At 41.5% G+C, this 15,963-nt stretch overlaps 1 protein-coding gene across 3 annotated transcripts in view; it reads right to left on the bottom strand.

Annotated features, from left to right (window-relative positions):
• Nucleotides 1-1,416: 1,416 nt before the first annotated feature.
• The window catches only part of lmo3 (LIM domain only 3), a 35,263-nt gene continuing 20,716 nt past the window's right edge, over nt 1,417-15,963 (bottom strand). Inside the window, exon 3 of one of the 3 annotated variants that reach the window (XM_027276812.1) lies at nt 1,417-1,931. In XM_027276812.1, coding sequence (XP_027132613.1) covers nt 1,802-1,931 — 130 coding nt within the window. In that variant the 3' untranslated portion in view covers nt 1,417-1,801. The remainder of the gene's footprint in view (nt 1,932-15,963) is intronic. The other 2 variants (XM_027276811.1, XM_027276810.1) reach the window with 2 other exon arrangements.

Raw genomic sequence — 15,963 nt, 5'->3', positions numbered from 1 at the left:
CAAAGATGTTCCTATAGGATGTGATCCTTTAAATGTATCTTCCTGCACAGACATCTCTCCCCAAACACTCCCCTACCAATGTAAAGAAACAAAATGGAAAACAAAAACTCAGAGCTTCAATTAAAGGCAGTGCCACACCATAAATCCTGGCCTAATATAAAAAGAAAGATTTGCTCGTGCTTAAATGGGTTTTAATGTGGGAGAGCACAGTTGGCCTGCCTGGGTCTGGCTGATGAAGATTAGCTGACTTCTTCCATTAGCAGAGGCTGTCTGGTGCAGCCAGCTGAAGTGGCAAGACAATAACTGAGTGCTAATTGTGTGTAACCAGGTCCTTTGCCTTTAGCATGCACAATGTGTCTGGTTTGTGTGTGTGTGTGTGTGTGTGTGGTTGCATGTGGGGGCTTGTGTCTATGTGTCTGAAACAAAGCCGAGTTTGGGTAAAGAGATGAGAGAAATGCAGGAACCCGGCCAACACATAACCTTCCTGATGTTCGCTTAAGGTTTTCTGTTTGATAATGTTTCTTGCAACCTTCAAAAAACCTTTGATAACATTCTGGTTTGTTCATTAGCTCCAACAATGTTCCCAGAAAATATTCCATCATAGTAACATGAGTCTGGGCACATGGATCCTGCAGAATATTCCTAACGTTCACATAAGCACAGAAATGTGTTACATATGTCGTGTACATATTTGTGGCCCTGGGTGTGCAGGCCCATGTCATGTGTACAACTACTGGGATTACCATGAATGCTTTTGCTAGGCGACTCTCTGAAAGTGCACTCTGTCTTCTCCATTTTTACAATTATTCATAATTATAATTATTTAGAGATACATGCAAAAGACCAAGAACTCAGACAAGACAAGAATAGAGAGAGGCAGTGGGTAGCAGACAGGAGGAGGATATAAAGGTAGGCTGAGTGTAGCCATCTTGAATGGACACCTTTAAACATGGCGCAAGTGCCATACATACTAGTCCATATGAAGTAGGCTCACACTCACATACTGCTGCAGAGCCCAGTGTCCAAACCAAATGCTCTATCAAGCCCTGTTGACAGTGTTTGTGGGCAGGAAATCAGTGAGCAACTCTCACCATGTCCTTACAGTCACCATCCTGTGAGGGAAGTGTTCTAGTGAGGGTACTAGTCATTTCAAATAGCACATCTAAGAGGGAGAAACAAGAAAACAAGCTCATGTTATCTTGTTATTGTGGAACCTCAGTTTTTATTGTTTCTACGAGTCCGTTTCTGTGTGTAAATGGCTGTGGACAACGCATTAGAAGCACTACAATCCAATCCACCACTAATTTGTGCAGCACTGTTGCAGGCCTCTTGTACTGGATTGCAATAAGTTGTATCATCGTACATAATAAACTCAATCATAATAACTGGAGTTTATTTTAAAAAAGTTTTTCTATCAACTTCAAATTGCTCCCTTTCCTCTGGTGCTGTGTGGCAAGTCCCAAATCTCTGTCCACATCCTGTCTACAGAATATAGGTGTAGTCCCAATAATGAGGACTGACAGGAAGTGTATGTGTGGCTATGTAACTGCACCTGTAGCTCTAGTGTGGCAAATGTACAATAGTAGTGCAGGGTTATAATCACCGTTCTGACTCCAGCAGATCCCTTTGGCCCCAGATGTGTCTACTTAGTCACTGGTTAGAGTGATGAATCTCTAATGTGGGATCCTTTTCTTCAACTATCAGGAGCACTTGGGATTCACAACACTGCAAAGTGGCTTCCCTGACCAGCCATCTGCCTAGATGCAGGTATAGGAGAGGAGCAGAAGTGTGGTCCAATCACTCACCTCTGATTGCAGAGCTGGCATGCGAAGCAGTCCAGGTGGTAGACATTCTCCTTGGCCCTCATGACCATCTCGAAGGCTGGAATTAGTTTGCTGCAAGCTGCGCAGTTCCCTGTTACACCAAACAACCTGAGCCACCCACACCCCCACACACACATACACACACATACACACACACACGGGAAGAGACATGATGTAAGTCATTCCTCAGTTCACAGAAGTAACTCAGAGAGGTGTCTAGCTTTGCATAGCACAAGGACTAGAAACAGAGAAATTGCTATCCTAGTCTGACAAGTGACAACATTCAAAGTGACGTACTGACACATTTTTCCTCATTATCTTTTATTTTAATTTTTATATCTTTATTTTACATTACTGTTATTTTTTTAGCTGTTGGTCTGATGGATCCTTTCCTTGTTGAACAGATGTGACTACACAATGTCATTCAATATAAAGCTCACTGCTGTCATACATCATAACATGAACTTGAAAGTTAAACATAATTTTCTTTACCAAGAACATGTCCCAATGGGTGGAACATAGCTGATTATATTCATTTGAATCCAGAATGTATGAGGAACATAAGCAGAGCATATTTGCACAATTTTAACTGCAGTCCCACCCCTGCATCTACTTAAAACCAGAAATAAACCAAATGGAATTAGAAGAATGCAACTGCTTCTGCTGCTTCTTAGTGACCCTGAGAATGAGAGTGACAGCTGTCAAAGAGATTGTGGTAAACACACTAACATGAGCTGCGGAGACAGATAGGGTCTCTGAATCAGTCACAAAAATAGGTTGGACAGGGCTGGGCTACAGTACCACGGTAAAAAATAGCAGGGCCACAGCTTGTGCCATAGAAATAGATGGGACATGGGCAGCACTACTGCCCAGGGAGGACCCTATTATTTCTACGCCTGCTCCAGGGACAATAATGTGAGTATTCATTAGGGATTCAGGGCTGCTACTACACAGCGACCTAGACCAGACTACCAAGGGAAAAAAAAAATCTGATAACGAAATCGTATAACAAAATAACCTATTAGGCAGACTTCTTGAGGCACTTTTAGCCGTCATTGTTAAAATGATAAAACAGCATGCCACTCTCAGAGTCTGTAAGAGATCGCAATCTGATAAATGATCTCAGGGCTTGGGATATGCAGGGTTGTTTATTAACCTTCAGAAAGTGTGTTTCCCAGAGGCAAAGGAAGCAGATAGATTGTGCCCTCATGAATACCTACAGAATTAAGAGCCACTGTCAACACACCTTGAGACAATGAAGGATATCTCTTGTAACATGGGAAGTTGGAGAAAATAAAGAAGGCCAATTCGATGGATTAGTGCTGACTTAATTAAAAGAATTATGCCTTTTCCTCTGAGCAGTCTAAATTTAGATAGATTTGTGGTATCTTTTGTCCTTTCTCTTTTCTGCACAAATGTGCATTTCCAGAAGGCCTTCCCATGAAATAGATGAAATGATGATTTCTCTTCATATAAAGCCAAGTAATTTATCTAAAAAAGGAAAAAAAGAAAAAGAAATGATACATTTAGGGTGAGATAATGAGCATGGGTGTTTGTTATAAAATACCATACAAAGTACTGCTGTTATGTAGCTGCCTCTTACTGTGCAGGGCCAAATGTCTTGTCTTCCAGTAACCTGAATCATTTTCAGATAGCATGCACTTAAGGCTCTGGATTATAAATGATGGAAGGTATTCATGTCAAAAAGCAATGTTTTAAGCTTTCCAACTGTCAGCTTGAATCAAAATTGTGTCCTGTTTTGCTGTTTGCCATGTCTCCCATCTGCTAGGCGCTTGAATCAATAAATAAGATCACTACATCCCTAAATACAAAGTACAGAGCCAGAATAAGACTGCCACCAAAACATTGGTGTAAAAAATTTGCAGAGCTCATGTTAAAGAAAGGAGCAAAAAAAATCATGGCTAAAGCATCACATCTAAAAAATGTCACAAGTAGATCTGAAGTGTTTTGGACTGGCCAAAATGTTCAAGTCAAGTCAACTTTATTGTCAATGCTGCCATATGTACAGGACATACTTTGAATTGAATAGTGGTTCCCACATATCCCTGGTGCAAACAACAATATGCATGAAATATAAAATATAAAAAATATACAAGTTAAAAGACAGGAGCCGTGCTAATAAAAATCCAAACAGAAATATATTGAAATAATAAAATATAATTTTAAATAACAGCAGCATAACTTATAACAATGGATAGAAGTCCAGGTCACAACTTTTGTGTTCTGTGGTGTATGTAAATAGTATCAGTGTATAAGGACAGTAATCTCATTCACCTGTTCAAGTTATTTCCTGTGTTTACAAGTCTTTCCAGGTTTCAGATAGACATAAATTAAAAGAAGGATAATTTTCATGAACAAATTTAGTTCCGGGAACTAAAGTGTGCGGAGAACAAAGGGCAATGAATCTGTGACAATGGATGCATCTTATATTATACAAAGTTCCTGCTGTGGAAAGGGCTGTCTGTCATGTTCTGCTGCCATTCAACAATAGGTTAACTCACATGGACAACTCGGCATATAAATGATATTATCAGTATAACAACGCGTGTTATACCAGTATGGTGACAATTTGACATGTAAATGCCACAGTGATTATAAGATGTAGCTTTGGCTGTAACACTGATCATCATCCAATTCATGCATTGATGTTTCTCACTAAGGAAAAGAAATCCATGTAAAAAAAAAATATTTTTTTTAAATCCAAAGACCCCCAGGATTCCTGGAACAGAACATCCAAACAATCCTGCTGCCTCTCATCCACTTGTTTGCTGCATAATTCATCCTGGATCTTCCTGTGCTGCTTTAAATGATTAAATACAACCTCCCAACCTGTGCTGACTATTGGGAACTATGCATACATCGACTCCTTAAATCAAAAAATGTTTTTAGAGCCTCTGACAATCTCTGAGTTTCTGAGCTGAGAGCCCTACAAACTAAATCAGTCTTCAGAGATTTACCCCAACTACATGTAGCCAGCCGGGCTCTTGTGTGGCAAACACTTTTCAAACCTGCAGCGCACAGGAAGTCCTGGTTCACCCTGTGGGGGAGAGAAGGGGGGTGGGTGGATGGAGCATACCTGCCACTCGTCCTCCAACGCTCCGCCAGTTTGATGCCACAGACGCTAATGGCTCTCAAGGGAGGAGGCAAATTAAGCATGATTTGGTTGTAATGAATTCAACGTCACAGACTCCAGCACAATCAGAGGATGATGGTTTAGAGGCCTTGTGTGCAAGACCAAGGGTACCCCACTGTATTCTAATTGATAATAAATATATACATTTCTAATGCGTGTGTCTCAGGCTGACAACAATACAGCTGTCAGCCATTTCTTTTGCCAAAAATACAAAAAGAAAACAGAATATCATGTAGAATAGGAGGTTTAACATACACTTCATATCCATGGATGACAAGATAGAATGTATATTTAAAGAGGTTGAAGATGCAACATGAAATTAAAATTCATGCTTTGCTCAAATCTGAATTTGAAAGAGAATCGAGGCAGTCAGTGCCCAATACCTTGTTTGAGTCAAAAGGCATTCACTGTGCATTACAGCCGGGTACGGCTCAGTGGTACCTATTTAATGAGAGAAAAACAGACACCAATTAAATTATTCCACAAGGCTTTAGCCCAGTGGACCCCAAAATCCATTCTGAGTGTGCAGGCTCCCTCCCACCCTATTTGGAGAATGTAGGAGTGGTGTCATGCCACAGCTTTGTGAAGCCCCACCCCTAGAATATATAAATGGAGCCACAGATACTGTAAAAATGTTGTTTATTTGAATATTTAAGCTATTTTATGTTAGAATATCACTATTTCATATTTCAGACAACATACTGCTACAGCTGCTACTGCCAGCTTTATCTGTCTCCACTGAGTTTCACTTAGATAAATAAATTACAATAAGAGGTGATTCTGTCCACAGAAACATGAGAGATACAGGAGGACTATTTCTCATGACTGTGACATATAATACAGAACCAAACATTTAAACTTGCCTACTTACAAACTTCAATTAACTCATCATTCAGCTGACTGATCATCAAGGGCAACAAATTAAGCGTTTTTGGGGTTAATCCATTTTATAGGTGGGAGTGGGGGTGCAGGGGACCATTGATGGCACCAGTGCCTCCTGTCCCCATTTGAAATTCCAGTGGCAGCTTTGCTCTCCTCTTCCCTACCCCACCCCCATTCCTTCTTTTCCCCCCACCACTTAAATTGCTCCAGTGTGCATTCATCAGCTGCCGGATTAGAATTTGTTTCCTCACAAACCATTGATCATCGGCCTATTACTAGGCAAATGACAGTTAATTACCCACTACATTAACCACTGGGACCCGGGGACCGACTCCCTGTGCCATCAGTCAACATGATGAATGTGGCAAGTTCAGTAATGCACGGCCGTTCCCTCGTCCGCCTGCCACACTGAGAACAACCTCTGGATCTCACTTCCAGGCACCCAGAGAAAATCTATGGCAATCTGCATAATTACAGGCTCAGGGTTAATAACAGACAAATGATTTGTTGCATCTCAACATAGGCTTTTTAATGGGACTGTGCTTTGTCCATTTGATGATGCACCCTGAATGAAACCACACTGATGACCCACTTGGAATTTAATCACATTGAGGAGAAGCTAAAGTTTGGTGTGCAACCACAAGTCTGTCATAAAAGAGGCCAGAGAAGCAGAAAATAATTGATATGTTTTGCCCATCAATGCTTCACCTCAAGAAAATCTTGACACGTGCAGTTGAACAGAAACAGAAAGGCAGGGCTATAGAAATCCGATGGGGCTGATGTGAACTGTGTCAGGCGGGGGAGGGGAGACAGTTAAGGGTGGCAGATGTAATCAGACTTGTGCATTCCTCAATTTTGTCCCCTCTGCATGTGTGATAGTCAGTGATTAAATAACTCTAGGGGCAAAATTATTTCAATTACCACGGGCATGACCTGGGAATTGTCCCTGGGATAAGATTTTCCTCCTTGAGTGCCCCAGCTTGCCTGGCTGCCGGCTCTATCAGTTCTCATCTGCACCTGGACTCTGATATCCTAATGATGAATTATGGCCTGCTTTCTGAGAGACTGCCGACCATACAGAGGAACATTCCCCTGAACTGTCAGCTTGAAGAGCAGCTGCAGAGTGCTACCTAATTAGCCCTGATAGAAACTCCTTGAAAAGGTTGAAAAACAGCCACCATTCAACATCACGCATCTCTTAAACTGTAAGAAGAAGAGATAAATTACTAACAGACAGGCCGGCATGTCCTATATTACTATAATCAAATATTATATTATTATTTGATTATTATATTATTATATTATCCAAAGTGAGTGCAGCGACATATCCTTTGAATTTTCATTTATTAAAAAACCCTACGCTAACCCATTATCTTCAACATTTCACCTAAAAAATCATCAAACATCACAGTTTCCTGATCAAAATATTCTCTGTCTATAAACAAGAAATAACTCGTTAAAAAAATGCACACTCCAAACAAGTAAGAAAAGGCTTTCAGCACAGTGCTTTGGCAGCGTTGTGTTTGGGTCCATTTTGAAGAGGGTGTAATGAAAGATTCTGAGCCCTGCAGGAGCCAGATGTGCAGTTTGATAGGCAGTTCTCTACGCCAACCCACCTGCAATCCCAAGCTGGGTGCCAGGCTGTGGCACACTAGCCCTGCAATTATCTGCAGCAAACATGCACAGACCCACAAGTCATTGCTCTTCACAGTTAATTTAGCTAATCTAAACTGAAGGGGATGGTCCAAAAAATAATGTGTCTGGGCGACTGAACTGAAGCGTTCAGTTAAAATCAAAATACCAGTTTTATCAAAGGAAAGTGTGAGAAAAGCAAAAATCCATATTTCCTTTAGAAATGAACCAAGTGTGTGTGTGTGTGTGTGTGTGTGTGTGTGTGTTTTGGAACAGGAAAGAATTAGACTTAAAAAGAAAGACGGAAAAATGGCTTTGGAAAATACTGAAAGCGAATATGACCAATGCAGTATTTTATAAGGATACTCTTACTCGCTGTGTACAAATCTCATGAAAACACCAACATGTTAGTGTCCGTTTTCATTTCTAAAACAGCTGAACATTGTAGTTTTTACTAACCTAATCCTAAACTGACATTAACACCTGATTGACAAACTAAGCTCACAACAAAGCACACATTTTACAGAGTCAGCAATCCACATTTTTTCCATCTGGTAAATTAAAAGTGTTTTCTAACATTACCTCTCTGGCGGTTACATTTCACGAGTATCACTTTGGCATGGCTCAGTTGTTGCAAAGAGAACAACACCACAACAACAACCACAGTCCAGTTTGTTACCACGACAACAGCCATGATATGGGTCAGGCTCACAGACAGCATGTTGCACTGATTACAGCAAACAAGAACTGATTCAGTGTTCATGTGAGAACCTGCCTGTTTTATTCTCTGCAAAGTTTTTAGAATGAGTTCAGCACAATTATCCTATTCAGTGTGGTTAACTATTCATTAAAGATAGAGCTGCTTTATTTGGTTATTGGAAATGACAAGAACGCTAAGAGCTTTGGTTAATAGCTTTCTTCTCAAATCATACAGCCTATAGTGCTATTGTCATTGACGATCTCTCATTTTTTCCATCAAATTAAATTCCTTCTATGCTTTTGGAGACAAAACAAAGGCACTCCACTTTTGACCTGTCCTGAAGGAAATGTGACCCCTCTCATCATGAAAATTAAGCAGCGGGTGGAAACAGACCCTCCAGTATGTGTGACCCTCCTTCAGACTAAATCACGCGTGATTACCGGTGCCCAGTTTGACCCCTTAGCATTTTCAAATTACATGTGAAAAGCCCAATTTAATTACAAGAACCTCAGAACACACACATTTGCAAGCTCAGGCATTACTGGCAAGGTAATTGCTAGACGATGTGCTGTTGGGAGGTTAATGCAGCCAAGCTTTCCTAAACACAACATAACAATTATGGGGTGCTTTCACAGCTTTTAACATCTATGTGCCATCTCATTAAACCACAAACTGAGGTGGAGGCTGCAGAGATACACACACACACACACACACACACACGCATTTCTTTGTATCACATTTTCTGCCATTTGAACCTTTAAAAGACAAAGAAATGTAAAAATGATTGAGATGCATTCACAAACATTAGTACACTTTAAAAAAAACATAACCAGCAAATTCCTGTTAACTTATCAGGGTCAAATCAAATGTCAGCTCTGGTTCACTTTCACCAACTTCATTATTTTTTATTATTTTTATTTCAAAATATCTTTGACAGAAAGAAACACAGTGCAGCTGGACAATTCCACTCCCAAACAAGTAGAGCTGAAGCATGTTATTACGCCTCCAAATCAGCATCTGGAGGATGTAGGCATGACACATGGCCCATCAGGTGAAATGCCGCTGATTGACACATTGTTGAAACACTGACATGGATAGGAATATTATAAATATTCCCACTGCTGCCTCCACGCCAACTGTCACAAGCTGTCAGCAGCAGTACCTTTTCAGATTCATTGCATTTACTTCTGATCTTATCTGATACATATCAGAGAAACAATCTGCCTTCAAAAGGGTCATCATTTTCTCTTGACAGTCATCTTTGATAAATACTCTTACTTCTTCTGTCCTTCAAGGAAATTGGTGGAAGTAGTGTTCATTCATTTTCTTCAGTTTCTACTATGTGTGTTAAAAGACACACTATATAGGATTTTATATCAACATAGAAATGAACATGATGAAATTGGTTATGATGCTGTTCAAGGCTTTAGGTCTGCAGCTGATGATTATTATTATTGTTGATTATGTCTCATTTAGCCCATCAATGAATCTGTGGCTTGTTTAGATTCCATGTATGATGATATAAAACAGAAAGGAGCGGCAAATCCTCACACTGAAGCAGAGCATGTTTGGCATTAATCACTGCTGATCATTTATACGTTGATCGACCCAAAAACATTCTAACAAAAAAAAAAAGAAAAAGATGAACTAAATAAATAAATCTAAACCCAGTGTAGGTGTCTGCAGATGCCACTTCTAGGCTGTGTACTGACTGAAAGACATTGTGATGTCACAGTATAATTCATATTTAGTATTTATGAAAGCAGATGAACTCTCAGTATATTTTCCACATAGGCTTATATGTTTGAAAATGTAAATATCTATATCATTCGGTATCAAAAGCGTTCCTGCTTTATGAGAATACATGTGGATATCACAGTCAGGCGTTCTAAACAGGGACATTTTCTGGGTGCAATGCTTCTTTATTTAAAAATCATGGTGATAAGGCAAAGATGTGTGAAAATGAAGCCTAGCAAGCTGTGGAACAAAGGAGACTGTGATAATGAATGGCTCAAGTGCAGCCAATTAAATTAATGAGAGCCTACAAAAGCCTCAGGTTTAGCCAAACCCAAATATGGAAAACCATTTAAGTCCGAGAAGCTTTCTATAGCACTGATGTAGAGCAGCTTTTAACTGTTTGTGTCAGGACAGCTGCTACATCATGAGCAAGAAAGCATAAATAAAGCATCATTAGGGGCAGTTGTCCTGTCAGACCACACAGACACATGTGCTTTATGTGAAAGAAGTTCAAAACAAGTGCTGCCCTTTGATTCTGAACCCAGTGGTGCAGTTTTTATTGTCTTGTCTTAGTCTGAATTTTTTTTTATATATATGGGCTCAGTCCATAGAGACTTGGATTGGGAACTGGAGTGTGGCTGGTTTAAGTCCTGCATGGACCAAATATGGAAGGTGGACTGGTTCGGCACTGCCGAGGTGCCCTTGAGCAAGGCAAATCCCCCCCCAACTGCTCGCTGGGCCTTTCTCAGGGGGGGCTGCCCATCACTCCACCATCTCTATGCCTCGTACTGCATGTGTGTGTATCTGGGTTAAAAGGCATGTAAATAGAGTGTAAAACGAATTTCCCTGTTTGTGGGATTAATAAAGTATATCTTCTTCTTAAAAGTAAAACACATTCATTGAATTCATGAACAAAATCATAGAAAATGTAATAAATATGCAAAATCAGATTTTTTGTAGACATTTGGAAGAATACCATTGTCTCATTATCAGATGCTCTTTCCAGAGAGAAAATTTAGCAGCATTATTTTGGGCCTGTGTGATGTGTTGTGAAGTCTGGCAGGATGATTTCTGCAGCTCACCCCCTCTGTCTGTGTGCATTCCCAAGGCCCAGCTCTCCCACCCATTGATCAGGCCTTCTTAATGCAGCAGAGGGGGCTGAGAAATCACCAGACTGACACATGAACGCTGCTCTGACAGCACGGCTGAAGATTGCTTTGATTGCCTCTTTAGCATTTCACAGATTAAAAGCGTATGGAAAACTGGTGGAAGGTGCAATCAATGCAGCAGCAGTCCCTCTGCAGTCACTGCCGCGTCCTCCAGCTTCTCACCACCATGTACTCAAATACACATCAGATATAAAAGAGGCAGGCATGACCTCAGCAACACATTGATTCTTTTATATCCCCAAAACCAATTATAGATTGGGTGTCTTCTCAATAATGAGTCTTTGTACAGATTTGGCCAGACAGATTTTTTTCCAGTTTTGGGGTCTTGGCTTGGACAAACATTCTGAGATGCCTTGAAAACAGTTTAAGTAAACACCGTTCTCACATCAAGTCTGAAAATGTATGTTTGGCACCTTCTGTGGAAGTAGATAGCTCTTCCATCCTCGAGCAGACAAAGTAATGCAGGGCTGGGTGTGCCAACACTGTCATGTAACTTAATGAAGTTGTTAATTCCTTTGCTGAGTGACTTGTTTGTCGATGTGCCCTGGCCAAGGGCAAAGCGGTGTGTAGCATTAGCATTCCTCTCTTTCTTTTGGCTTCCTCATGAATAAATCAGAATGTTAAAATTGCTGCATTTACATCTCATTTTACAGAAGCGTAGCACAGTGACTACAACTGGCTCAGCTTGGTTACGCAAGCCAGGCTCTTTGCTACCTCATTGTGGTGTGTGTTATCACAGAGATTCAGCTTCGACCTGTCACAAAGCATCGCACTCCACCAATCTGTGTCGTATGGTTATCATGAAGGCGAACACGGCATCAAAAACATCATGTCATGTTTGCAAAGCTTTGTACTATAAAAACAACGAGAGCCTGATAAGTCCTTTCACTTCCTACAAAAAGATTCCATCATAGTATGTTTTCACTAAGTCAGCACAGAATAACTTGACCAGTGAAGATCTGGCTGTTGTGCAGCCTGGTAAGCAAGACTTGGGAAGGGAGGGAGGGGGCACAACTGTGTCTAGCAGTTCCGCTAGGCCGGCCACTAATTGAGAAGTCGCTCAGGGGTTCAGCACAGGCCTCACAGCTCTGCCTATACCATCCAAATAACGCCTGTAAGTGGGGCTGACACCAACCGATCAGCATTTTGAAATTGTGTTTTCCACAGTGCTGCCCCTGCCCTCCCCCTCGCCAAATTCCCACCCACCCTCCACCCCTCACTGTTCTAACAGCTGCAGCCAGCTCCAGTCTCCCTGGCTAGCGCTCGTCTCCACATTTTCCTCTCCTGCACCCCTGCTTCATCTCCATAAAGGGCTCATTAATCAGTGGTGACACAGAAGGCCTGGCTGAAACCCGCCATGTCCACACACACACACACACACACGCACACACACACACACACACACACACACACACACAGTCCACACACAATTACAATAGCTGCTGGTGATCTCAGCTGACTGGCTGCACTTCAGGGTCAGTGTTACACATGCAGACATGCTGCTTGACTCCTCACATACTACATATTATGAGGTGACCTCTTTAATGTATGTGAAACACTACCTCTGACATGAGAAGGTTGATAGACCTCTGCTCTGAGAGATGAGGTCAACACTGTTTCAGCAATGTATGAATTTGCAACACTTTCTGTGGGAAACTTGCAAAGTACTCTGGTGGAAGAAGAACAACACCACAATGTAAAATAGTCTAACCTATTCAAAAATGTCCACAGGTCGTGAATTCATCAGAGAACAACCATTCATGCTCCCACACCTTTGGGACATGTCCTGCTCAGTGTCCACATGAATCCAGGTCCTGTTGAGGCTTCATTGCAACATGAGATGGAGCTCTCAGGCTGCAATGACTGGCTCCCTAAACCTGATCCCAGACCAGACCTGTTCTCTGAGCTGGATCTTCACTGAGCTAACTCAAACACACACACATTCAGAGGTTAAAGGTCATACTAGAGGAGGGGGAGTGTTTGACTAACAGGTGCTCTTTCTCTGAATGTGTTCACTACCTCTCTGCCTCTCTCCCTCCTCTGCTCCATCTTCTCACTTTATCCTCTCATGATCAGACACAAATCTGCCCTGGCAGGCCGCATTAATCATGCATGGCTGCATTTGATCCTGCCCGCCACAACACATCTGCTTTTGTCACTTGGAGCAATTTAGCATCAATAGTTAAAAACAGAGAGAAATGCAGGTTCACAGGGGAGACTGACTGACTATGAGTTTGTGATTGTATACAGGGTGAAAACTGTGGATGATTCTCAAACACATAGCCCTGAAACCAAACAAAATCATAGTGTGCCAAAGCCTGTGTGGCTGGCGGGTGGGGGGCTTACTGCATATCACTGTGTGTCAAACAGCAGGACTGTTATCATGCTTTCACATGCTTGCAGAAGAAAGGTGGCAGCCAAATATGTGGTGGTGCTGCAGCCAGCGGTGTGTTCCAGGCGAGGCATGGGGCCCGTGCTGCGATCACAAAGGACTCTTTACATACACACAACATTAAACATGACAACAAATTACAACACATAGGGGCTGCTACTGCTGCTGCAAGCAGCACAGTTTAGCAGTGATGCAACTACAAAGACAGAATTCCTTAATTTTCTTCTACAGGATCAGATTATGAACACACTCCCGTGTGACTCACTGATTATTTCATCATCGCAAAACTAGAACTAAGATGTCAAGATCCATGAATTTGTAGTTTGAAGTTATTCAGGATACATTTTGGGCAAATGTGTCCTCACAACAAGGATTTACACTTTGCCCAAATACTTTTGCAGACATCTGGTCTTGGTACATTTTATTAAAAGGTAACTGGACTAATCTTTCAACATTCCTGTCATCTTTGCACACTGTGTACGTCACATTATCTCAGTTACTCCCTCTTCTAACATTCTTGGATACACTTGTGTATTTGTATTTGGTCTAAAATGTTCATTACACATTTTTAACTCTAATCTTAAAGCTAAAGTCCATCCCACCAAACCCACAAATTGGAATGGCAGCAGAAGGACTTGGTCGCCCTGCGAAGGGTCCCATCTCCACTGCATCAGCCTCACTAAGTTACTGCAACTCATCTTCTCAAAGACGCCCCTCCAGCGCTTTGTGGCCCCAGGGCAGAGCGCCCCGGGTTCAGAGACAGCTGCAATGCCATCTAACAGCAGGATGAGAGGCTAGTACTCCTCTCTCTCTCTCTCTGTGTGTGTGACACACACACACACACACACACACACACACACACACACACACACACACACACACACACACACACACGCACACAAATATATTGTTAGTCCCAGCTTCAAATGATCAAATCAGTCAAATGGTAGGGCATATGAAGTATCCGATTTGTAGATACAGAGCAGACAAAAAACTCTAAAGCTACTTGAAATGGAAACTGAAGGGTTAAATCAGGGTTCAAGAGGTTACCTATGGCTGCAGACAAAACACAATCACTTTAAATACACAATCCCTTACCCATTTTAACTAAAGCCTTAACATTGTGTTTCTTCTCTATCAAAGCACTTTCCACATCGCAGATTAAAAATGGGCAATACTCGAGACCCAAACCTCTCCTTAATCCTCAAATCCTTGTGGATCATTGCCTAAGAGGAAAAGGGAGGAGGGTGAGCCATTAATATATGCATGGAAATGACCTGCGGCACTCCCCATAAAGAGGGGGCAGCAAAGGTCAACTAGCCTCCAAACTGCACTTGGGTTTAATTAAAAAGACAAAGAAGAGCATAATTTCGTAGTGGACAGGCATGATAACTGTTCGGTGAGAAGAGGAGCTGGGCTCAGGCTCTTTCAGCAGGCCCTTGTTCCCCTTTCCATAAGTCAGAGCGCCATCTTCCCATCCCTTTGATGTCAATACAGACCATTTATTAGGGCCATAAAGGTTAATCTGGAAGGAGAGAGGATATCAAATACTGGGGATGAGGAGAGAAGTCCACATGAGCTGCCACTGTGGAAGGGAGTTAAATTTATCCTGAGTCCAGTCAGCAGGTAATAGAGTTACCAACATCAACTTCTACACTGTTTGAAAATTAAATGAAAGCCTTGAAAGAAATGGAATGCTGACACTTTGGTCCTTGTGAGCAGAGTGTGGCACGGTGTGTCACACATTTAAAAGGTTGAATTGAATGAATTTAACCCAATACAAGTCAATATTCATTAGAAAAACATCTGCCTGGGCCAGTCACATGATTTCCAAAATTACAAAGTATCACGAGATGATGGATGTGTTCAATTGCACAAAGTATAACAGACTCAATGAATTTTGCATTACCCTGGTTGATATGTTTGGGACACTGAATTAGATAAGCCCACTGATGAAACACAGAGCTGAGGCTGTGTATTAGCCAGCCCTCAGGACCACTCGGGAAGCAACACACTCCGAGGATCTCTGGAGATTTGATCAGGTTTAGATTGTACACTATGGTGTCCATTTGTATAGTTAAGCATGACCTACACTATAATGACGGGAGGATGCTCCACGGTAACCCTGAAACATAGACACTTTGACAAACCCACTGAAAAAAACAAGGACTACTGTTCCTGATTCTTTAGGAAGTAAAAAAAATGATGGGCAATGTTATGTTTGATGGCTATTTATATTTATTACAGGTCAACTGATAAACTGTGATGATGTTCACAACGAACAGTTTGAGTTATTTTACAATGAGTGAGGAACCAAGATCAGAGATCACATCTCTCCCATTTTGGCTTCCTTGCATTGGCTACCTATTAAATCTAGAATAAAATTTAAAATTCTTCTCCTTACTTACAAATCTCTTCATGGTCAGGCACCATCGTATCTAAAAGAGCTCATAATACCTTACTACCCCTCTAGA

Source organism: Larimichthys crocea, unplaced genomic scaffold (genome assembly GCF_000972845.2).
Source record: "Larimichthys crocea isolate SSNF unplaced genomic scaffold, L_crocea_2.0 scaffold607, whole genome shotgun sequence".
Lineage (NCBI taxonomy): Eukaryota > Metazoa > Chordata > Actinopteri > Sciaenidae > Larimichthys > Larimichthys crocea.
This window is presented reverse-complemented; position numbering and strand designations above follow the sequence as displayed.